This window comes from Chiloscyllium punctatum, chromosome 41 (assembly GCF_047496795.1).
Source record: "Chiloscyllium punctatum isolate Juve2018m chromosome 41, sChiPun1.3, whole genome shotgun sequence".
In the NCBI taxonomy this organism is placed as follows: Eukaryota; Metazoa; Chordata; class Chondrichthyes; order Orectolobiformes; family Hemiscylliidae; genus Chiloscyllium; species Chiloscyllium punctatum.
The window spans coordinates 10,675,854-10,699,227 of record NC_092779.1 but is presented as its reverse complement, the minus strand read 5'-3'; the positions used below and the strand labels follow the sequence as shown (position 1 = coordinate 10,699,227).

Here is a 23,374-nt window from a genome sequence, read left to right as displayed (position 1 = left end):
CCTAGGAGGGGAATTGGCTACTGCTCTTCGGGAGGGTTTAAACTAATTCAGCAGGGGGATGGGAACCTGCATTGTAGGTCCAGTGTACAGGAAGTTGAGTGTAGAGAGGTCGTAAATAAGGTTTCAAGGTCGCAAGAGTGTACAGACAGGCAGAAAGGTGGTTTGAAGTGTGTCCACTTCAATGCCAGGAGCATCTGGAATAAAGCAAGTGAATTTACTACATGGATTGTACCTGGGACGCCGCGTTGTGGCCATTTCAGAGACATGGATAGAGCAGGTACAAGAATGGCTGTTGCAGGTCCAGGGGATTTAGATGTTTCGGTAAGAACAGGGAAGGTGGTAAGGGGGAGGGGGCATTGTTAGTCGAGGATAGTACTTATGGTGACAGAACGGATGTTTGATGAGGACTCGTCTAATAAGGTAGAACGGACTGAGGTTACAAACAGGAAAGGAGGTCACCCTGTTGGGCGTATTCTATTGGCCTCCGAAAAGTTCCAGAGATGTAGAAGAAAGGATTGCAAAGACGTATCTGGATAGGAGCGAAAATAACAGGGTAGTTGTTATGGGGGACTTCAACTTTCCAAATATTAACTGGAAATGGTATAGTTTGAGTACTTTAGATGGGTCAGTTTTTGTGCTGAAAGGTTTCCTGATACAGTGTGTAGATAGGCTAACAAGAGGCGAGGCCTCATTGGATTTGGTACTGGGTAATGAACCAGGCCAGGTGTTGGATTTGGAGGTAGGTGAGCATTTTGGCGATAGCGACCATAGTTTGGCAACTTTTTTTAAGCAACAGAAAGGGATAGGTATATACCGCAGGGCAAGACTTATAGCTGGGAAAAGGCAATTATGATGCTATTAGGCAAGATTTAGGATGCATAGGAAGGAGAAGGAAACTGTAGGGGATAGGCACGATTGAAATGTGAAGCTTCTTCAAGGAACAGCTTCTGCATGTCCTTGATAAGTATGAACCTGTCAGGCAGGGAGGAAGTGGCCCAGTGAGGGAACCATGGTTTACTAAACCAGTTTAATTTTTGACAAGAGGAAGAAGGGGTCTTATTTAAAGATGACATGTGAAGTCTCAGTTAGAGCGTTTGAGAGTTACAAGTTAGCCAGGAGTGACCAAAAAGAGAGAGCTAAGAGGAGCCAGGAGTGGATATGAGTAGTCTTTGGCAGGTAGGATCAAGGAAAACCCTAAAGCTTTCAATAGGTATGTCAGGAATAAAAGAATGACTACAGTAAGATTAAGGCCAGTCAAGGACAGTAGTGGGAATTTGTGCGTGGAGTCTGAGGAGATAGGAGAGGCGCGAAATGAATATCTTTTGTCAGTATTTACACAGGAAAAAGGCAATGCTGTTGAGGAGAATACTGAAATACAGGCTACTAGAATAGATGGGATTGAGGTTCATAAGCAGGTGGCGTTAGCAATTCTGGAAAGTGTGAAAGTAGACAAATCCCCTGGGATGGATGGGATTTATCCTAGGATTCTCTGGAAAGCTAGGGTCGAGATTGCAGAGTCTTTGCCTTTAATCTTTATGTTGTCATTGTCTATAGGAATAGTGCCAGAAGACTGGAGGATAGCAAAGAAGGGGAGTAGAGACAACACTGGTAATTATAGATTAGTGAGGTTTACTTTGGTTGTGGGTAAAGTGTTGGAAAGGATTATAAGGGATAGGATTTATAATAATCTAGAAAGGAATAAATTTGATTAGGGATAGTCAACACAATTTTGAGAAGGATAGGTCGTGCCTCACAAACCTTTATCAGAAAGTGACCAGACAGGTGGATTAAGGTTAAACGGTTTATGTAATATATATGGATTTTGGTAAAGTGTTTGGTAATGTTCCCCACAGTAGGCTATTGCACAAAATATGGAGGAATGGGATTGTGGGTGATTTAGCAGTTTGGATCAGAACTTGGCTAGTCGTAAGATGACAGAGGATAGTGGTTGATGGGAAATGTTCATCCTGGAGCTCAGCTACTAGTGGTGTGCCGCAAGGATCTGTTTTGAGGCTACTGCTGTTTGTCATTTTTATAAATGATCATGGATGAGGGCGTAGAAGGATTGGTTAGTAAACTTGCAGATGACACTAAGGTCAGTGCGGAAGGATGTTGTAGGTTACAGAGGGATATAAATAAGCTGCAGAGCTGGGCTAAGAGGTGACAAATGGAGTTTAATGCAGAAAAGTGCAAGGTGATTCACTCTGGAAGTACTAACAGGAATGCAGAGTACTGGGCTAATGGTAAGATTCTTGGCAGTGTGGATTAGCAGAGAGATCTTGGTATCCAGGTGCATAGATCCCTGAAAGTTGCCACCCAGGTTAATAGGATTGTTACCATATGGTGTGTTAGCATTTATTGGTAGAAGGATTGCATTTTGGAGCCATGAGGTCATGTTGCAGCTGTACAAAATTTTGGTGTGGCCATACATGGAGTATTGCATACAGTTCTGGTCACTGCATTTTAGGAAAGATGTAGAAGCATTCGAAAGGGTGCAGAAGAGATTTACCAGGATGTTGCCTGGTATGGAGGGACGGTCTTACAAGGAAAGGCTGAGGGACTTGAGGCTGTTTTCGCGAGAGAGAAGAGGGTTGAGAGGTGACTTAATAGAGACATACAAGATGATCAAAAGATTAGACAGGGAGAACAGTGAGAGCCTTTTTCCTCGGATGGTGAGGCTAGCACGAGGGGACATAGCTTTAAATTGAGGGGTGATAGATATAGGACAGAAGTCAGAGGTAGGTTCTTTACTCAGAGTAATAAGGGTATGGAACGCCCTGCCTGCAACAGTAGTGGTCTTGCCAATATTAAGGGCATTTAAATAGTCATTGAATAAACATATGGATGATAATGGAATAGTGTAGGTTAGATGGGCTTCAGATTGGTTTCACAGGTCGATGCAACATCGAGGGCCCAAAGGGCCTGTAGTGCGCTGAATTGTTTCTATTCACTGTGAAACATACAGCATTCTACTGCATAATGTTTGGTAGGAACAACAGAAGACATGACTTACATTATTGTCTTAAAGTCGTCGTCTACAAGGATCATGTCCGCTGCCTCCTTGCAGACATCGGTCCCTGTCTGCCCCATTGCCACCCCAATATCAGCTGCTTTTAATGCTACTGCATCATTTACTCCATCTCCTGTCATTGCGACCACAGCACCGTTGTTCTGTAGAGACTGAATACGGCAAATAGGATATAAAAGGTTAAATATATTTGGATGTACATATACAAATAATCTAGATAAATGTGATTTAGAGGCAGAACTTCATTGGCCCCTTGACCTTGTTCTGCCATTTGATAAGAACATGACTGACCTGATTACGACTTCAATTTTCCTGTCTACTTATACCCTTTCACTCCCATCTGTTAAGAATCTAACACAGTATGAAAAATATTCAATGACTTGTATCAATAGAACTGCCCTCTTTCTCTGAGTAATAACCATCCTTTCTGCAGAAGGTCATAACATAAATTAAAAACTGAGTGAGGAATTATGATTAAAATTAATATGAATTTTTGATGCCCAAAAGTGCACTGGAATATCAATTTTCTTTATAATGAAATTCAAAAATGGCTGCGGTATATTAATGAAGTATTAATTTTCATTAGACATCATCATTCGACAGTTCACTTTGAATTCAATCACTAAGCCTAGGCAAAAGTTGGATGCATTAGATCATTATGCTTCCAGAAGAAACTAGGTAAAAAATATGAAAAAAAAATCATGATCAAGTTACTTCAAACTTAAAGGTAAATTACTGGCATCCAGGTATTAAGACAATGAATTCAATAGTGAACCTACAAAAATCAAGACCCATTTGTTCACAATCATCCTCTAATTTCACATCATTCATGTGTACAGCTGTAATATTCAGATTAGGAAGAACAAAGTGCTTCAGGGACATAATTGCATAGAGAGATATGAAAGTGGAATACAAACTCTTTTTATTTAAAAAGAAACTCATGTCTGAAATAATGCCTTCGTTATACTTTGTGTTGTAAACCAATAAAAATTGGTAATGGCAAATTGTAGTCCAGGAAAAACTAGAATTTTGATTTGTAAGAGAGACAAACAACCTGGTTAAATAGCTTGAGGAGCACAACTCCACATCTCACATGAGCCAAAACATGAAGACATGCCTCCCTGAACTAAGCTGAATGTAGAAAAATTTAAACTTTGAACTAAATTACCTGAAATTATGGCAGACTTCCTGAGCTGTCTTTATAAGCAATAGCACTTATAGAGGCAAGTCTTGAAAAACTCAAGTAGAAATTAACAGAGCCTGTCTTCAGACTAAATCTTCCTAACCTGCTAATATTTACCTTAATAATCTTCAGTTTGTGCCTTGGACTAGATCTGTAAAACACTGCTATCTGTGAAAACACAATTGAAGTAAGTCATTTCAAACAAAAATCAGATATCAAAGCACTCCAGGTCTCTCGTTATCACTTCTAAATAAGCAAATACGACAGTCATTTCAAATAGAAAATCCTTAGAAGAATTGTATTTTTCCTCCAACCAAATATGTAATTTCTAAACTGAAACCTTTTCCACAATGGTTAGAGAGCAAGACCATTCAAGCCACTGAATGTCTTTTTCTAATAACACATGCAGATTGACAATCTTTTTTTAAACAAGATGCAATTTACAAGATTATGTAACCAAAGTGATTTTTCTTTTTAAACTGTCCCTCACTTGCAAGTGTTGACATTGGTATTGTGCAACCCATGTTATACCTATTATCCTTGAGACAAAACCGCATTCACTGGCCATTCTCATGTTATTTTAAAAATGTGGTGAGGATTCGTCTTCTTCAATAACAATCATTTCATAATTGAGTGACTCAGATAGTCTGCTTCAGAGAACACTAGGAGTCAACCATATGGTATAGGTCAGATCAGGTAAAGACAACTGGTTTCCTACCCTTAATGATGTTAATTAACAAGTTGGATTTACAACAACCCTGCAAATTTCTTGGCCATTTTACACAATGTCAATCGACAAATTACCAAATTTGGTGAATTAAATTTTAATTTATCATGGTGGAATTTTAATGCATGGATTAACTATTTTTGTATTCATGGTTCCATACTGTTTTGCATTTGGTCAAAGCTGCATAAATCTCTCCAAATACATGATTAGTATTACACCCACTAGCTAATATAAAAATGCAAAAACCATGTGCTGGGATCAATCCAAACAGCAACTTTAATATCGACAAAAGGTCACAGTGTACCTTGTTTCAGCTCTAATTTGATTGGTGAAACCCAAGCAACAAGAAATTCTGGACATTTGCCCTAAAATCAAAATGATCCTGACATAGCTGATTTCAAACTTCAGTCATATTTTGCCATGCTGCATCAATGTTGGGTAAACATTGCATAACAACAGTATGGAGCCTATGGTACTCAAAAAATGCATCAAAGAAATGGATTTTCTTGTTACTCTACTTTAATAGTTCATGGACTAAGTTGGACTAGCAATGGTGGTTTAATGCAAATATTAATAAGTTAGATTGTTTTTTATATAATAATTTGTTGAGAATAAAATTGAATTCTCTTAATTTCAATGAATAGCTTGAGGCGAAATGTAATTGCCTACTTAAATAATGCAAACTTAATTCTGCTAACACTTCTAAATGCAACTAAACATTGCCAAACGGAGGCAGCTAATGGGAAAAATATCTCATGGGTTTCAGAATGTTCTGACCTTAAAGTCATTCTAGCCCGAATTACCTGCTAAGCATTTAATAGTCCTGACGTGCAGAGTCTAGATGAAGTTCTGTTATCCAACATTTTAATTCTAAAAGTAAATGAATTGTTTCTTCTTTGCCAAATCTCATGGTCATCATTCATGTCTGTATAAAATAAGGTTTCACCTTACATTAAATATAACATACCTTCTGGACTATTTGTGAAAGCTGCTGAATATCTAGGGAATCTATTTCTTCTCCCGAAAGGGTTTGGGATCCCTTAGAATACAAGCCCAAACGGGTAGCTGCATATAAGTAAACATTTTTTTAGTACAACAGTGAGCTTATATTAAGTATCCACTATTATTTAGTTTAAGAATTGTAAGAATAAACATATGCATACATCCAATATCAAATTATTTCAACTATCTTGTACTTCATCTAAAGACTAATAACAAATAAACCTATTGTTCAACTAATTGATTATATTTTGGTGTCAATTTGCTAAATTATCTTCATCTGATCTACAGGAACATATTAAATGGGGAATTTACTTGAATGTTTGAACTAGCCATAGAAATAAGCTCAATAAGAACAAAGAAAATTTACAGACCGGGAACAGGCCCTTCGGCCCTCCAAGCCTGAGCCAATCCAAGTCTACTGTCTAAACCTATCACCCAATTCCTAACCATCTGTATCCCTCTGCTCCCCACCTACTCATGCATCTGTCCAGACGCATCTTAAATGAATCTACCGTGCCTGCCTCGACCACCTCGGCTGGCAACGCGTTCCAGATACCCATCACCCTCGGTGTGAAATACTTGCCACATGTATCCTCTTCAAACTTTTCACCTTTCGCCTTGAAAGCGTGACCGCTCGTTACTGAATCCTTCACCCTGGGAAAAATCTTGTCTCTATCCACCTTAACTATATTCTTCATGATTTTGTAAACCTCAATCAGGTCCCCCCTCAATCTCCTTTTTTCCTAATGAAAACAAACCTAACCTACTCAACCTCTTCATAGCTAGCATCTTCCATACCAGACAACATCCTTGTAAACCTTCTCTGCATTCTCTCCAAAGCGTCCACATCCGTTTGGAAATGTGGCGACCAGAACTGTACACAGTATTCTAAATGCGGCCGAACCAATGTCTTGTACAATTTTAACATGACTTGCCAGCTCTTGTACTCAATACCGCAACCAATGAAGACAAGCATATGACATGCCTTCTTGACCACTCTATCCACCTGTGCTGCACCTTCAGGGTACAATGGACCTTCACTTCCAGATCTCTCTGCCCATCAACTTTTCCCAAGACTCTTCCGTTCATTGTATAATTCGCTCTAGAATTAGATTTGCCTAAATGCATCACCTCACATTTGGCTGGATTGAATTCCACCTGACACTTCTCTGCCCAACTCTCCAGTCTATATTCTCCTGTATTCTTTGACAGTCCCCTATGCTTTCTGCTACTCCACCAATCTTCATGTCATCTGCAAACTTGCTGATCATACCAATAGTGCCCTCTTCCAGATCATTTATGTACATCACAAACAACAGTGGCCCCAATACTGACCCCTGTGGAACACTACTGGTCACCTTTCTCCATTTTAAGATACTCCCTTCAACTACTACTTCTCCTGTTGCTCAACCAATTCTTTATCCACCTAGCTCGAACACCCTGCACACTATGTGACTTCACTTTCTCTACTAGTTTACCATGGGGAACCTTATCAAATACCTTACTAAATAAAATCAAGGCCGAAACAGATGGAGTTTTAATCTGGAAGGAAATCAAAGGCTATGAGAAAAAGTAGGAATGTGGAGTTGAAGATTATCAGAACAATCTTAATGAGTGGCGACAGACTCTAGGCTGAATGGCTTCCTTCTGTTCTTATGGACTATAAATGGTCGGTCTTTTATGAGCATTAGTTTATGTTTCGTAATCTTTCCAAATTGATGTAATTTAAAGTATATGTAAAGGTTCCTGTCTTATTTACAATTAATTTCTTGTACACATCCTTTTTTTACCTTAAGTTCCTTCTCAGCTTCATGTTATGTTCTCCACACTAAAGTCCCTGAATGTAGCCAATGCTTCCCTGACATGGGAATTGTCTCATTTTCTGGTTTACTATTTGACTTTATTCCTTCAGTCACTATTCCTTCTGAAATTAATTTCCAAAATATCTTTGTCAAAATCATTTCATTCCCTATTTTCAAAATCCTTGTAAATGTTTTTCATTTTGATCGACTTTGGTTTCTTCTCCAAATTTCCTTTCCCCCATTGTCTGCTTACCTTTCCCTGCCAGGAATCAATTGGCTGGATTGTTGATTTATAGAGTAGTGTGATGCCAACAGTGTGGGATCAATTCCCATCACCGGTTTGAGGTTACCACGAAGGACTCTCCTTCTCAAACTTTCCCTTGCCTGAGGTCTGGTGGCCCTCAGGTTAAATCACTACCTGTTGCTTCTCTCTAATGAGAGCGCAGCCCTAATGGTCTGGTAAGAGTATGTCGACACAACAACCTTTCCCTGCTTTAAATGTTCAGGGAGATTTTTTATAAATGAAAATAGTTCACTCTGGCACTTTAATTCAATCCTCAATCCATCAAGTTGTTTAATATTTACATCATTCTCATCTCTATTAGATTGAATTCTTTCTGGCATAATAACGTTAACTTATCATTGGAATCCATTTCTCGTGTGAAAATAAAAGAGGTTTATGCCATCAGGCACTTTAGTTATACTGCATCCAGTTTCACTGCCCTCTTCCTTTGTTATTTTATATTACAAAATTGTTAAGCACAGTGTCAAAGTAAAAGTCAGAACTTTCATGGAGAGAAACCAATTATCATAAAATAATAACCTTTATGTTCTGATGAAAGACTGGAGGTTATAAGGATATAAAGTTTTGGGAAGTAGCGTAGCAAAGGAATTTGTAAATCTCTGGTGTAGAAATCCAGTATTACCATTTATTCCCACCAATCAAACTTGGCAGACAAGGAGGGCTGTGGAACTGGGGCAAATCAAAAAAAAACAAAAGGAAATTGAAATTTACATTGGCACTTTTGAGACCACATCTGGAGGATGTTATTCAGTATTCGTCTCCTTGTATATGGATGGATATAAATGCTTTGGAAACAATTCAGAGCAGGTTTACTAGACAAACAACTGGAATGGGCAAGCTGATTTAAGAGATAAGATTGGATTACACCTGCTGGAGGCAACTTGATTGAAACATCTAAGATCCTGAGATGCATTGAAGAGTGCACATGGAAAGGATGCTTTGTGTTGTGTGGGATTCCAAAACATGTTTAAAAATGATGGTCACTCATTTTAAATAAGAGAGATTAAGAGAACATTTTCTTCCCACAAAAGGGTCATGAAATACTCTTCCGGAAAAGGCGACTGAAGCAAATATGTTCTTAAGGGTTCTTAAAATTGGGCAGGCAAGTCGAATAATCAAATCATCCTTGAATTTATTGAACAACTGAGCAAGTGGTAAGAGCTGCTGACCTACACCTGCTGCTAACTCGTATATTCGTATCCATATAAAGGAAATGTAGACATAATAAAATTAACCATGAGGGTATTAAAACTGAAAACGTCATCACTGTTTGGTTTTCTGAAAGATGCACCCATCTCCCAGCTGTAAGTTTTGATATTAACATTGAATCAGTTTATTACCTATAGCAACTGCTGTCTCTTGTGAATCACCAGTGACCATTTTGATTATTACTCCTGTGTTGATCAGTGTAGCGACAGCTTCTTTTACACCGGACTTTGGTGGATCGATCATTCCCAAAAGCCCAAGGAATGAGAGTTGTCCAAGTTCTGGTCCAGATGCTAAAGCGAGAACTAGATGCAAAGATGCAACGTGATTTCCTCACCGCTGTATTTCATGTTTTACACACAGTATCATAACCAATATACACATCCCCTGAGTAAAAATGACTAACAAACTTTAGCACCAACAGTATATCTACTAAGTGACACACTACAGTTTCCAGCTATTCTCATAACACTTTCCCTACTTCTGATAACAATAGCATGAGTGCTTTTGTCAGAAAAGCAATTTTTGTTCACTTTCCTAGCCGAGGATTTCCTCCACCTGTAAGCCAACGTGACTGATATAACACAACTGACTTTGCAGGAGGATGGCCTCAATGCTGATGTTGATTGCTTCCAGGACTCCTGAGGCAAACAGATTCTTGATCTCCAAAGGGATGAAAAATTGTCGAGGATATGTAGGAATTTAGAATGGAGGTTAAAATCAAAGCAGCCATGGTTTATTTGAATGGCAGAGTAGATTCGGAAGGCTGAGTGGACAATTCTTGTACTTTGTTCATATGACTTCAAAGTTTCTGATGCCAATGGAGCTTGAAGATGCTGCAGTGGAATGTTAGGTACACAGAAACAGGAGTAGGCTGTTCAACTTATTAAATGGTGTGACAGACTTAAATAGATATACCACAATACACTTTTCAACAGTATCTTTATATCCCTTAGTACCATTACTCTCCAGCATTCTACCAATTTCTCACTTAAACATGCTCAAGGATTGAACTTGTACAGATCTCTGGGGTAGAGCATTCCAAATATTTACTGACTGAAGAAATTCCTCCTTATCTCGATCTTAAATGACCAATCCTCTATCCTGAGATTATATCCACCTGGCTTTACAGGCATCGTGCAGGGGGAAACATTCTTTCTCAAATCACTCTGCCACACCCTATTATAATTTTATAACTTTCAGTGGGATCACCTCTTATTCTTTGAAATTCTAGGGAACATGGAAACAGTTTCCTCAATCTCGTCATAAAACAACCTTGGCACCAAGCAATTAGTCTGGTGAACCTGTGCTGAATTCTCTCCATGGCAAGTACATCATCTTTTTGATAAGGAGACCAAAGCTATACACAATACTCCAAATACAGACTGAACAACCCACGACACAACTATAGCATAACATCTTCACTTCTGTACTCAAACCCTGTTGAAATGAATATCAACAGAACAGGTTCCTGTCCTAATTTCTTGCTGCACCTTTAGGCTACACTTTACTGACTCATGGGTAAGGATAATTAGATCCCTTAGGATACCTTGTCTTCCCAGCCTCTCACGATTTAAGAAATTCTGTTTTCTTCTACCAAAGTAAATAATTTCATATTTATTTATGACATTCCATTCAACATTTTCCAGCCCATACAGTTAGCCTGTCTGAGTTCTCCTGAAGTTTCCATGCATCCTCCTCACAACTTATGTTCCCAGCAAGTTTGGTATTATCAACAAATGTGGAAACATTACAGTTGATCCCCAAACAGCCAAATAATTACATAAATAGTGAACAATTATCAAGCACTGACTCTTGCAGTGCCCAATTATTAATGGTCTGTCAAATGAGTATGATTTGTTTAATCCTACTTTCTGCTTTCTGTCTAAAAAGCAATTCTCAATTCACAACAATATATTCCACTCTATTTCAGTCACTCTAATTTCATTTCTAAGCCTCATATGTGGGACCATACCAAAAGGTTTCTGAAAATCCATATACACCACCTCTACTGGCTCTCCTTTGTTAATGCTACAAGTAACATCCTCAAAATAACTTCCTGCATGTTTGTTAAACATGATTTCCCCTGCATAAATCTACATTGGCTTTGTTTGAGTTTAGAATTATATTCAAAACGTACACTTATCAAACAATTCACAACAGTTTCTAACATTCTTCCTACTACTGAAAATCAAGACAACAGGTTTCCACTCTCCCTCTCCATCTTTTAGATAATGGGAATTACATTTGCTACCTTCTAGTCAGCAGGAACCATTCCTGAATCTATAGAATTACTAAGAATAACCACCAACATATCCATTTATCTCTGCAGCTATTTCCTTCAACACTCTGAGATGAAGCTCATCTCATATACAAAAGTTATCAGCCTTCAAGCCAGCTGAGTTTTCAAGTACTCTCTCTTTACTAACACTAATTTATTTTACTCCCTCAGTTACACAGGTATCTTGGTTGCCTAGTACTTTTGGGAGATTTGCTGCATCTTCGCTACAGCACTGACAGGAGGACTTTAGAAGGCACGCATGTCAACGCAGTACCATCCATAGCTTAGCATCATACAGAAGGAAGATGAGAACTGCTGCTTTCCACATTTTGAGATTGGTCTGGACTCGAAAGTTGCATAGTTATACTTTATTATATACACCAAGTTACATTAATGTGACAGACATTGTTACTAACACAATGAAGGGCAACTATGGTACTTTTATCTCTAGAGTTGTTCTCTCCATCAATTCCCAAGTCTTCATGACTCATCTTTTTGGATGTAGCTTAATTCATTCCTTAGCGTTAACTCTTTCAGAACTAAATACTTTTAAAAATAAGGACAGCATTTGAAAAGAAGTGAAAATCTGGAGGTGAAAGATGTAGAGGACCGTTTCAGAGGCAGTAATAGAAGTTGGTGACTTTATGCAATAAAGCCAGGCAGTGTTCATGACAGACAAAATACAAAGTTGTAAGCTCATTTCAGAATCTAAGGCTGAAAGCAGTGTTGCTCAATCATCAACAAGTGCCAGGAAGGGAAATTAAATCAGCAGCAAAAGGCCTGTAAGTCAAGAATAGATACGAAAATTATGGAATTGATCTTCCTAATGTTTAACTGGAAGAAATATGGCTCATTCAATATCAAAGTAGAAGCAGTGGATGCATCAAGGGATGTAATGTAGCCAGATGTTGCTGGTGCCCTGTGAAAGCTTGACAGCATAGCTTTGATGTGGTTGCTAATGTAGAGACAAGGCAATCACCAATGAGATGTTCTTAGAGTCATAGAGATGTACAGCATGGAAACAGACCCTTTGGTCCAACCCGTCCATGCTGACCAGATATCCCAATCCAATCTAGTCCCACCTGCCAGCAGCCTCCAAACCGTTCCTATTCATATACCCATCCAAATACCTTTTAAATGTTGCAATTGTACCAGCCTCCACCACTTCCTCTGGCAGTTCATTCCATACAAGTACCACCCTCCGTGATAAAGTTGCCTCTTCGGTCCCTTTTATATTTTTCCCCTCTCACCCTAAAATTATGCCCTCTAGTTCTGGACTCCCCCACCCCAAGGAAAAGACTTTGTCTATTTATCCTATCTATGCCCCTCAGTTGTGTCAACCTCTATAAGGTCACCCCTCAGCCTCCAACGCTCCAGGGAAAACAGTCCCAGCCTGTGCAGCCTCTCCCCATAGCACAAATCCTCCAACCCTGGCAACATCCTTGTCAATCTTTTCTGAACCCTTTCAAGTTTCTTTCCAATAGGAATGAGACCAGAATTGCAAGCAATATTCCAACAGCGGCCAAACCAATGTACTGTACAGCTGTAACATGATGTACCAACTCCTGTACTCAATACTCTGACCAATAAAAGAAAGCAAACCAAACATCATCTTCACTGTCGTTTCTACCTGTGACTCCACTTTCAAGGAGCTATGAACCTGCACTCCAAGGTCTCTTTGTTCAGCAACACTCCCTAGGACCTTACCATTCAGTGTATAAGTCCTGCTAAGATTTGCTTTCCCAAAATGCAGCCCCTCGCATTTATCCGAATTAAACTCCATCTGCCACTTCTGAGCCCATTGGCCCATCTGGTCCAGATCCTGTTGTAATCTGAGGTAACCTTCTTCACTGTCCACTATACCTCCAATTTTGGTGTCATCTGCAAACTTACTAACTGTACCTCTTATGCTCGCATCCAAATCATTTATGTAAATGACAAAAAGTAGAGGACCCAGCACCGACCCTTGTGGCACTCCACTGGTCACAGGCTTCCAGTCTGAAAAACAACCCTCCAACACCACTCTCTGTCTTCTACCTTTGAGCCAGTTCTGTATCCAAATGGCTATTTCTCCCTTTATTCCATGAGATCTAACCTTGCTAACCAGTCTCCCATGGGGAGCCTTGTCAAATGCCTTACTGAAGTCCATATAGATTACATCTACCCCTCTGCCCTCATCAATCCTCTTTGTTACTTCCTCACAAAATTCAATCAAGTTTATGAGACATGACTTCCCATTATCCCTAATCAGTCCTTGCCTTTCCAAACACATGTACATCCTGTACCTCTTGGGAGACTAGGCAATGGTGAGGAAAGTACGTTGAGTTGGCATTGCTCGTGATACTTTGGCAATGATTGTATAAATCAAACTTGGATACAGAACCTAGGTGAAAAGAAAGGATCATGACTAGAAAAGGATTGGGGGAAAGAGTAGACTTGGTGAGTAAGTGAATGGTAAAAAATGATGAAATAGGAAGCAACTGAACAGATGGTCCTAAATAGCAATAGAGTGCTTTGTGTTCATTTTTAGAGTTGAGGGTGAAAGAGGTACACGAAAAGGTATAGTTGGTAACACAGACAAGCAACAAGACTAATGCATATTGTTTATGATGACCTGGGCCAGAAAACAATTTTGGCAAAGGATGAAGAATCAAGCTCTTATCTCAGTCAGAGAAACTGAAATGAATTATCAGTCCTTCTGGGAAACTGTGCTATAACATGAAACCATAAACTATTTTAGATGATGCCAGGTGAAACACACTAGTCGAAGAGCATAAGATTATTGCAAAACAATTAGCATCTTAGTTCCAATTCATTCATCCAGCACGGAAATTTACTATTGTATCTTGCTTTTCTCTACTCTATATCTAAGATTAGCTGACTTTCTTTGACAAACATTTCATTCCTGACTAATGGCAATTAGGGCATCAAAGAGCAGATTTGACCTTGTACACACTGAACATGAACTTAAACACTTTAAATATGCATTACTAATATACAGTCTTGTTCCAGCCAAAATTCTTCATTCAAGCTGCACCGATTAGAGAAATTGTGTCAGAAGGCAATGGCAGTACTGAAATTCTTTGCTATTAGTTATCATTCAGGGTATGTGACTGGTCTCCGATCTTCAACAAATGGAACATTTATCTAAAATATCTTGCCCTTATTCTGCTTTTCCCACGCTGCTCAATACAATGACTCCTTCAATTTAATGCCTATAGCCTTGGATTTGAAGACGCTGGTGTTGGACTGGGATGTTCAAAGTTAAAAATCACACCAGGTTATAATCCAACAGGTTTACTTGAAAGCATTAGCTTTTGGAGCGCAGCTCCTTCATCAGGTGATTGTGAAGAATACGATTGTAAGACACAGAATTTATAACAAAAGTTTACAGTGTGATGTAACTGAAATTATATATTGAAAAAGACCCGAATTGTTTGTTAAGTCTCTCATCTTTTAGAACAACCAAGTTGGTTTCAGTTCTTTCATATGTAAATTGCAAAACTTGCTTAAAAAGTTACATTCTCAAGTGCACTTTAACAATTGGCATCATGTCCACCCAGATAAGGTACTGAAGATGTTAACTCCCTATGAGGCTGTCCATGGAACAATGGTCAGATTGATTCTAATCGAAAAAACGGATTTACAGAATTTTACATAGATTAGTGGGCAGCACGGTGGCACAGTGGTTAGCACTGCTGCCTCACAGTGTCGGAGACCCAGGTTCAACTCCCGCCTAAGGCGACTGTCTGTGTGGAGTTTGCACGTTCTCCCCGTGTCTGTGTGGGTTTCCTCCAGGTACTCCGGTTTCCTCCCACAGTCCAAAGATGTGCAGGCCATGCTAAATTGCCCGTAGTGTTAGGTAAGGGGTAAATGTAGGGGTATGGGTGGGTAGCGCTTCGGCAGGGCGGTGTGGACTTGTTGGACCAAAGGGCCTGTTTCCACACTGTAAATAATCTAATCATGCAGTTTTTGAGCAAAGTAAAATGCAATTCTGCAAGTACAAATTCACCTGACAAATGCATATGTGTCTGTGTACCCTCTCACAGACACTCATAACCTCCCCCCAACCCCACCCCCAACACACACACAAGTTTGTGGGGTGAATTTGTACTTGCAGAATTATATTTTACTTTGCTCAAAAACTGCATGAATCCACATACGATTCTGAAAATCTGTTTTTTTTAAAGGTTAGAATCAGTCTGACCATTGTGGCACAGACAGCCTCACAGGAAGTTAACACCTGCAATATCTTATCTGGGCTGACATGACACCAATTGTTAAAGTGCACTTGAGAATGTAACTTTTAAAAAATGTTTTGCAATTTACATATGAAAGAACTGAAACCAACATAGTCATTCCAAAAGATGAGAGACTTAAACAATCCGGGTCTTTTTCAATATATAATTTCAGTTACATCACACTGTAAACTTTTGCTATAAATTCTGTGTCTTACAATCTTATTCTCCATAATCACCTGATGAAGTAACAGCGCTCTGAAAGCTAGTGCTTCTAAATAAAGCTGTTGGACTATAGCCTGGTGTTGTGCGATTTTTAACTTTATAGCCTTGGAGGAGATCGATTACAAGAGATAAATCTTGAATTATCCCTTAAAAAAATAAATTGCTGAAATGAGAGAGTGTAATGCAGACTGAAAGAGGCCAGCACTTGGGCACCTACATACCTGAGCGCATACATACAACCATTATTGTATTGCACACAAAAATGTTTATGCCACATAACTACCAGTCACCTGCTTTAAAAAAGCATTACCTCGAAGTCCAGCAGTGCCCATGTAAGTTTTCTCTTGGTGATACAACTCCTTTTGTTGCTGGGTGAGTGGTAGGGCTTGTGAGTGGCTGTTGTAACTTGAGCAAAACTGAATTACATGCTCATAAGCTCCTTTCATAAAATAAATCTCTTCTTTATCCTGAACGAGAGAAATTTATGAATGTACAACTATGATGACACTTTGCAATTAATTACAGCAATTTTATTAAGATACACTTTTTTTTGGTTATTACTTAATGGAAAGATAAAGCCTCAGTGACACTATGAGATAAGAAATTAATCTAACTACCGGATTATTTATGATTCAAGTGTTTGTTGAAGACTTAATGCAACCTTACTTCAAGAGGTAAACATTTAAATTTTTTTAAAGTATTTCTATTTTTTGACATATGCTGGATTGATGGAATAATTTGCAATATTTTTGTTAATCTGTAAATGTTAAAAATAGAGAATATGTATGTCCCTTGCGTCAGACTACTTGTCCTTTTTTCAAAAAGAAAATGGTGGCACGTTGCAAGTCATGTCAGCATATCCCTTCTTGGGACAGGCCGGACTCACCAAAACTAAATCTACACGATTTGGAAAATAATTTACATTTACCACCTTCCGCAGTTTCACAAAAATAGAGAAACCCCAGCCACTATAGGGCAAAGAACCACGAGCTGAAGTCTACAATTGTTTTTCACAGCTGTCCTTATGGGCTATAGGTTAGGAAAAGCTGAGACACATTCTTCGCAGTCACTCAAACAAATGTTTGTTCTCCCTTCTGATGATGGTCTTTCCAAACTCCTATTTCACTATCAGCAAACCTGATTGGGTCCCACCCATTGATCTGCAGTTTGCCTGTAATTTACATCAGACCATCCACCCCTCCCCAGTCATTGGCCCCGCATTGATCACAACTGTTACGGATCACTCCCAAATGTATTTTGTCAATAGTTTTCTCTGGCTGTTGTAGTGTAATGCATCCCTACTTCTGACTCAAATGGCCTGTCTGGGTTAAAGTCCTACCTGCTCCAGAGGTGTGTAATAACATCTCTGAACAGGTTGCTTGAAAATAATTTTCTTGATCAATAGCTAGTCAGCCTACCAATCTGACTGAATGTTAGCAGGGTATGAAAAATAGAAATTATAACTTATAACTAGGTCCTGCCATTAAATTCAAAGCCAAAACCTTCTGTTAATGGTTATTGAATCTGAATTCCTCTAAAATAATGTATAATTTTTGATGGGCACTGCAGTCAGTGTTTGACTATCAGAATTTTGAATGATTTCAGGTCAAATCTAAACTAAGTTTCACCAAACCCAAAAAGAATGCGAAATTGAAAGCACCAGAAATAAGGGGAAACAAAAACAATTCAGCTTCAGCCTTTACAAGCACTGAAACTACAGTACAAGGAAATAACTTACTTGTCTGTTCAAGCTTGTTTTATTGCTGAGCATTAGGAAAGAATTTTAAAATTATAATTAAGGGCCAGGTTTTAGACTGCAGTAAGCCAAATCAACACATATTACACATCTAGATAAAATATTGTTACTGGAATAAACAGTGTTTTCAAAAAAGCCCTGCAGAGTTTTCACTGAGTATGGAATTACATTAAACCACCAAAAAATTGATTCACTACCCCAACACTTTCATTGGTAAGGGAGAAATAAACAAATGCATTCTAAATATAAATATACAAATACCGTATCAAATAGTAGATACATGATTTCAGCACAATCAGATCTTATCACATTCCAGTAACCCTTTGAAAATTCTTAACACACTGTTGCACCAACATACACCAAGCAACGCATTAAATTGAATGCGTTAAAAATATCTTTGTCCAGCTATTTATTTCTTAAAGCTGGAAGAAGCATTTGTTTACATTACTTGGATGAGGAGTAGATAACGTTATTATATTCAACAGTAGCAGTCTCACTATAGGGAGACAGAGAACCCACTCCAGACTTGAGGATATAATTTGAGTTAGCATCACAGTGCAGCAGTTCCACTGTACTATCAGAAGCCATGGCTTTCAGATGAGATGCAAAATACCTCAATGTCACTAATCAAAGCAACAGCGCAGTGTTTTTCTGACTTCCTGGCACATCTCCATCAACAAATATTACCAGTTAAACTAGTCATTCTCGTTGTGTTTTTTTTTATAAATCATTTATGGAATGTGGGTGGGCATTGCTGACTACAGGTCAACATGTACTGCCTATCCATAATTTTTCATGGGAAAATGATGGTGACCTGCCTGTCTATAGATGCTGTGTTACCTACATTATCACATAAGTATTTCAATGATTTTGTGGGACTTTCAGACAAAGGGGGCGGTGATGAATATTATACAAATTTAAGTTCTTTCTTTATATTTAATGGTCCATCTCTCTGCAACTCGGGTCCAAATAAAATCAAACTTTGCAGAACAAAATTCCAGAAGTCTGTAAAAAGGACGGAGTACAACTAATGACTAGTTATTGTTAACAAGATTGTTTGAATTCTGGAGTGCACCAATTTGACTTTCTTTATATAAGGGTGCAGGAGACATGGGAAAGAAGTGCTGGACATAATTGTTAAAAGTATCTGAACTGCCTATAAGGTCCAAAACATTAAACAACTTACATTAAGATTGCCTTCAAAGTAGAAAGTCAAAATGATTGATTCTTTAGTACAAAAGGTTGATTAAGTGCTGTCTAGTAATAAAATGTGTTTTACCTGCTGAGCTTTGTGAACACATTTGACAGCCATCCATTTCTGCTCTGAAGTAAACGGATGTTCAGCTCGTCTCACATAATCCTGTTGGAGACCTTCCAAACCCATCTAAGACAGAAAAGATCCAAGATATTCAATCAATTAAATATCTTTTTCTAGGTACATAAACATAACTATTCAAGCACCCCTGAGTCATGATAAAGAAATTGGTGTGCGTTTTCAGTATTTCAATTTTTATTGAAGAGTTATCTCTTTGAAAAAGAGAAAGAAATAATCAGACAATGTATTGAAGCTAAAACATTCATGTGCAAAGTATAATTACAGTTTATCCTTATTAATCCAATTCACAATCAGACACAGTTGAAAATTTGACAAAATAATCCATATTGCAATGCCCATTGCAGCACTTAGAAAATCGTGGTTCATTCATTTGTCCTGTATATATTCAGTTTACTTTCTATGGTAACAGAGACTGGTTAGTTTGCTCAGCTGGATTGCTAGTTTGTGATGCAGAGTTATGCCAGTGGTGTGGATTCAAATCCCACACCAGCTGAGGTAACCATGAGGGAATCTCTTTCTATGGTGAGTGGTTTATTCATAGAAAGATACAATACATTTGATCAACTGTGCCTGCACTACGCTTTGAGAGTAGATTGTCCTGTTCCACTGTTCTCCTAGTTTTATGAATATTTTCCTTTACAGTATTTACCCAATTCTCCTTTGAGCATTTCCATTGAATTTATTGATTATATATGGGGACCATATTGGGCAAACTGGTCAATGGTCTCAGCATTTACCTGCTTTATTTACTTCACTTAAGCTATGGAAGCTCTTTGTGCCAAACTTTCCATTCTTCTCTCCTCCATCTCAACTGTCACCACTTAGAACACTTCTATATGCTGTCTTTGTTTCTGCACGTCTTATTGTCACTTCATTTTGTTTTATCTAAACATCTTTACATACAGTCCATATTTTCTCCTTTTTGTTCCTTCCCTGCCTCATCACCACTCTGTTGTTTTACTTTGCTGAAAATCTTTTCAACTCTAAGTACTCCCAGTTGTGATAAATGCTTAATGTTAAATGTTCACCTGGTTTCTCTATCCAAAGGTGCTAACTACTCTGCTGAGCATTCTCTGCCTTTTCAATTTTTGTTACAAATGGCAAGGTGTCCAAGGGTAAACTATGGAATTATAACCCACCAAAACACTCAAAAAAGAGGAAACATGTTAAGAAATTAAAAAGTAAAGCCTCTTCAATGAAATGCTTCAGTGGTTAAGTGAAACAAATAGTGCAGTACTAAGCCAGCTAATGTAAAGCTGCTACCAACTCAAGCCTTTGTCTATATTGTTTTAGATCATAGATGATTGCCATTGGAGTGCCAATTAAACATTATGCTGCTTGGCAAAAAGGAAAAATAGTAATCACAGTTCTTAGTCCTGAATCTATACACGTGCACAGTCTAATCATACGTAGGCACAGAGTAGATACAGATTTGACTTTAATTATAACAGCCAATCCAAGTCTTGCTCATATGCTAACATTTCCATCCTAGGCCTGTTGCAGTCTTCTAGCAAAACCCAATGCAAGCTGAAGAACTGCATTTCAAATTCCACTTTGGCACTTTATAAACTTCAGGACTCAATACTGGAGTTTAATAACTTCATAGCATGAACATTATTGTGATTATTTCACGCCCAGCCACCACATCAATTTTTAGCCTCTTTCATTTTCAAAGAAGGTTCAATGGACTTGAAACATTAACTGTTTCTATTTTCACAGATGCTGCCAGACTTGCTGAGTTTCTTCAACACTTTGCTCCTGTTCAAATCAAACAGAAATAACAAGCATTTGGACAACACCAAAAGCTGCCACATGAGGAAATGTGTCCGAGTAGGGACTGCTACCCCCAGAAAAGGTATGGCAAGAGAAAAATGCTTTAATTTACAAACATATAGCATAGTCTTATTTCCCATTGCACCATGTGTATCTTTCATTAGCTGGGGAAACTGTCAGAGCCATTTATTGATGAATTTTACAGCATGGTGCATTAATCTTAAGAGAAGCGCCCATTTCATAACTTTACAAACTTCCCACAACTAAATGTACATCTCTAATGACTAATGTCAGTTGATAAATGCTTGCAGAAATATTATAAATTTATATCCTGAAGACAGATCATAAATTAACAACTGGCAATGAAGCCAAGACATCCTGTGACTATGACTAATTTATGACAACAAACACCAGGGTGAACAGCCATCTCAGATTTTACAGGATTATCTTATATATGAAACTTGTTGACTTCTACTGGAATCTGTTTGACCTTTAGTTTGAGTCTCTCTGTGGGTACACAGTATATTTGCCTGCTCACACATATTCCCCGCCCTCACAGCTCCAATTGCACATCCCTGGGTTCTTATACAGTTCTACCACCACTCTGTTCTTACATCTCTGCCCGTACTCCAAATCACCACCTGATACCACAGGACTTCCAATTCTTCAAGTCAAATGCCAAAGTATTCCTTAGTTTATTGCCCATGAGTTATTCATCCTGATGAAAACGTGCATAAAATTGAATCAAACAATGAAATCAATGTTACTTTTAGTCTTGATTTCAAGAAAATAAGCCTCATTGCAGGTCTTCCACAAACTCCCAGGCTAAACTCTACAATGAGAAAACTGTCCATGACAATCTGAAGTTCATCATTTCTGTTTGCAATATTGGTTAATTCACAGCATTGACCATTTTCCTGCTTCACAAATCTAATTAACACATACTGTGTCCTTAAATACCTAATATCAAAGTTAACTAAAAACAGAAGACACTGGACATACTCAGCAGGTCTGGCAGCACGTGGGGAAACAAACTCAATGTTTTGAGTCAGATTTGATCCTTCAAAGAATCATACAGAATCAGCTTAAAAGTTCACATTTAGAACTAAAACTAACTTGTAATTATTTATTCAAAATGGACCCTTTCGCTTTATAGCAACCAGGTTAAGTACTATACTTTACTTGGCAATTTATTCACCCATTTATTTCATTAAAAACTGTATCCATGATATGCATTCTCCATAGTAACATTATGAAAAATGACCATAATAAACAAAACAAAGTGACAAGATGTTTATGCAACATTTGCAACATCAAAACAGAAGAACGTTGGATTGACACCTCGCCTATTTCCACATAAGACTATAATTGGTATAGAAATTATATTCATAAAACACTCCAATAAGTATTTGACTGTCAAACTAATAAACTTTAACATTTTAAAATTGTCCGTCTAAATGAAAATCAAATAAATCAATCCTTATAGATAACACTGGATATTGGATCAAAAAAATGCCAGATGCAAAGTACAATATTAAACAAGATAATTCTGCAATAGCGTTTTTTACAATTTTGAACAACTCTCACTTTATAAATAGAACTGGAATTCGCAATCTGTTTTATCAGTTTCAGTAAGTTGGCTGCCTAATCACAGTGACATAAATTGGCATCCCTATTCATATTATAATTTCCATAATCTGAAAATTGCTTCTCCGGCACAGTGAAATAAAAACAAGTTTGCCACATTTCACAGATGCATCACAGTGGATAAAATCGGCTTCCAGTCTTTAACCGGAACTGTAGTCACCTTGCAACAATAACTTACTATCACCTCAAGGCATTATTTGACAACTCGATAGTGTGGATTCACACAAGGAAGTGCGAATCCTAAGGGCTGATGGCCAGAAGCCTGGTCAAAAAGTTAGATTTTAAACAGCATTGTTAAGGATACAGAGGCAGAGGGGTTTGGGAAAGAATTCTAGAGATTAAGACATTGACAGTGAAAGGCTGTCATCGACATTGCATTAATTAAAACTGAAGATGCCCAAGGAGCCAGAATCAAAACAGCAGAGAGATATTGCAATATTGTAAGGCTGGAGGAGATATAGGCAAGTGTGAAAACAAGGATAAGAATTTTGAGATTGGGGAGTTGGGTTCAGAAAGGAGCAAATGTAAAAAGCACAGGGATAGTGGCTAAATGGGACTTCTTCAACAAAAATTGCTTGGTTGTCTTACTGATGCTTCATTTATTAACATCTAAATTAGAGATTTAACATCTAAACTCGACTAAACCAATCCAGACATGTCTTTATACAAAAACAAAACATTGCAGATGTGGGAAATCTGAAATAAAGAGAAAATGCTGGAAATGCTGAGCTGATCATTAACCTTAAAATTTCACTTTGTTTCTCTCTCCCACAGATGCTGCCAAATAGCTGAGTATTTCTAACTTCTACTTTTATTGCAAGTAATCCCTTGTTGAAGGGGAGAATTAAAGAACGCCAATTAATATT

General features: G+C 38.1%; 1 protein-coding gene across 3 annotated transcripts in view; it reads right to left on the bottom strand.

Annotated features, from left to right (window-relative positions):
- Positions 1-23,374, bottom strand: part of atp2c1 (ATPase secretory pathway Ca2+ transporting 1) — a 132,150-nt gene that overhangs the window by 10,931 nt on the left and 97,845 nt on the right. For all 3 annotated transcript variants that reach the window (XM_072560356.1, XM_072560357.1, XM_072560358.1), the window contains 6 exons: positions 19,032-19,136; positions 16,307-16,463; positions 9,387-9,557; positions 5,906-6,003; positions 4,329-4,379; positions 3,014-3,180 (listed from right to left, as the gene is read on the bottom strand). In XM_072560356.1, the coding sequence (XP_072416457.1) occupies positions 3,014-3,180; positions 4,329-4,379; positions 5,906-6,003; positions 9,387-9,557; positions 16,307-16,463; positions 19,032-19,136 (749 nt within the window). The remainder of the gene's footprint in view (positions 1-3,013; positions 3,181-4,328; positions 4,380-5,905; positions 6,004-9,386; positions 9,558-16,306; positions 16,464-19,031; positions 19,137-23,374) is intronic.